At 37.8% G+C, this 2,024-nt stretch overlaps 1 protein-coding gene across 1 annotated transcript; it reads right to left on the bottom strand.

Moving 5' to 3' along the window:
• Positions 1–552: 552 nt before the first annotated feature.
• LOC101999512 (olfactory receptor 5B12-like) lies at positions 553–1,533 on the bottom strand. Its single transcript, XM_013348099.1, has one exon. It carries the CDS (start codon positions 1,531–1,533, stop codon positions 553–555), a length of 981 nt encoding a protein of 326 aa, XP_013203553.1.
• Between the last annotated feature and the right edge of the window lie 491 nt (positions 1,534–2,024).

The following is a 2,024-nucleotide window of genomic DNA, read 5'->3' as shown; positions in this document are numbered from 1 at the left end:
TCTTATTCTCTGCACGTTGGACATTTTTTTTTATTCTTTAGGAGACTAGCATTATTGTTCCACATTTGCTCTGATCTAATGAAGCTCTAGTCACCCCAAAATGACAAATTCTTACATCCTCTCTCAAAACTAGTATCTCCTTCATATTTAAATCTTGGTAAGGCTTAACTGTCATCTTCTGGGGTAGAGTGGTAGAGGAAATGTATACATGTTCTACTTAACATTTGAATAATTCTGTGAGTTATATAATAATCTATGAGAATACTGCCTGAAAATGCCAAGTAAGCCAGCTGAATCATGCTCTAAAGGATAAGAGATCTACTGAAGATGAGCAAAGGTTGCCTAGAATACAGCCAGTATCATTAACATAAAAGAAAATGAGACTATGTTGGACAGCACAGATCAGCTGAAGTAATAAAACATGCAAAAACTCATAAGTGAGCCTAGACTAGAAACAAAGGGGCTTCCCTGTCCAGACAAGTATATATGGTAGCAAACCATCGCCTTGAGCCACTAAATGAAGGAATTTTCTGCTACACAACATATAAATGATTAATTGCAAAAATTGTGTAAATCTCTAATTAAAGCTTGGTGTTGAGCAGACTTCATCTTCTCAATGGTTTTCTTTAAAGCATTATGGACCTCTTTATTTCTTAAGCTATAGACAATTGGGTTCAACATGGGAACTACTATGGTGTAGAACACGGATGCCATTTGGTCATTGTCCAAGGAATGACTAGAACTGGGCTGTAGATACATGAAGATTACAGTTCCATAGAATATGGACACAGCGGTGAGGTGGGATGCACAAGTAGAGAAGGCTTTCTTCCGTCCTTCTGCTGAACGCATCCTCAGGATAGCAATGAATATGAAAGCATAGGAGGTCAAGATAACTATCAGAGCAAAAAAGACATTGAATGATGTTATGATAAAGAGCACAATCTCATTCACATATATATCAGAGCAAGAAAGATCCAGGATTGGAGGGATATCACAGAAGAAGTGATGAATCACATTAGAATGGCAAAAGGAGAGATCAAAGATAAACCCGGTATAGATAGAAGATTCAGCTAAGCTGAACACATAGCAGCCAATCACCATATGAGTACACACACTAGTAGTCATGGTAGTGGCATAATGTAAGGGCTTGCAAACTGCAGCATGTCTGTCAAAAGCCATGACAGCAAGTAGGAAACAGTCTACACTCGCAAAAGACACAAAGAAGAACATCTGGGCAACACATCCCCCATAGGAGATAACTTTATCCCCTGTGAGAAGCCCAGCCATCACCTTTGGAGTCACAGTTGAGGAGTAAACACAGTCCGCCAGAGAGAGATTACTGAGGAAAAGGTACATGGGAGTGTGGAGACGGGAGTCCAGCCAGATCAACACAATCATGCCCAAGTTCCCGATCAGTGTGATGAGATAGATGAGGGTGAATGTTGTAAATAGGGGGACTTCCAGTTCTGGGTTGTCAGTTAGTCCCAAGAGTATAAATGTACTCAGTCTGCTGCGGTTTGCCACATACAACATTTCGATATTGTATTTTACCTGTCAAAATTATGAAAGGACATGAACAGGTTGATGAGTATGTCTTTCTCAGAGTGCATGAGACACTGGGTTCAATGCTCAGTAATCCCCACAAGTAAGCGCATGATATAACATGAGAACACAGCGTAAAGAGTTGTGGATTTATATTGCTCAAAATACTACTTAATGTATAGTTAAAAGAAAATGAATAATCATTATAGCATTCTAAATATATATGATGTTACTAATAACAGCAATGATGTATGCATATGTTATTGGAATATAGAAAATGAGAAAAAAATTGTTTGAACCTTATCACTCAAACAGTTTGTGTAGGTAGCTGTCTAACTTTCATTGAAATTTACTTAGGCAAAATAAAACTTTCACAAATATTAAATGCTAGCAAGGATAGTGTTTCCAAAGTAAAAACAAAGAGGAATTTTCAAATGCTATCTTGTGCTGCAGTATAATCTGTTGAAGTATAAGTTTGACCA

The sequence above is a fragment of the Microtus ochrogaster genome, chromosome 8 (assembly GCF_000317375.1).
Source record: "Microtus ochrogaster isolate Prairie Vole_2 chromosome 8, MicOch1.0, whole genome shotgun sequence".
NCBI classification, from domain to species: Eukaryota; Metazoa; Chordata; class Mammalia; order Rodentia; family Cricetidae; genus Microtus; species Microtus ochrogaster.
Note: the sequence above shows the minus strand (reverse complement) of the source record. Positions and strands in the feature narration are given on the sequence as shown.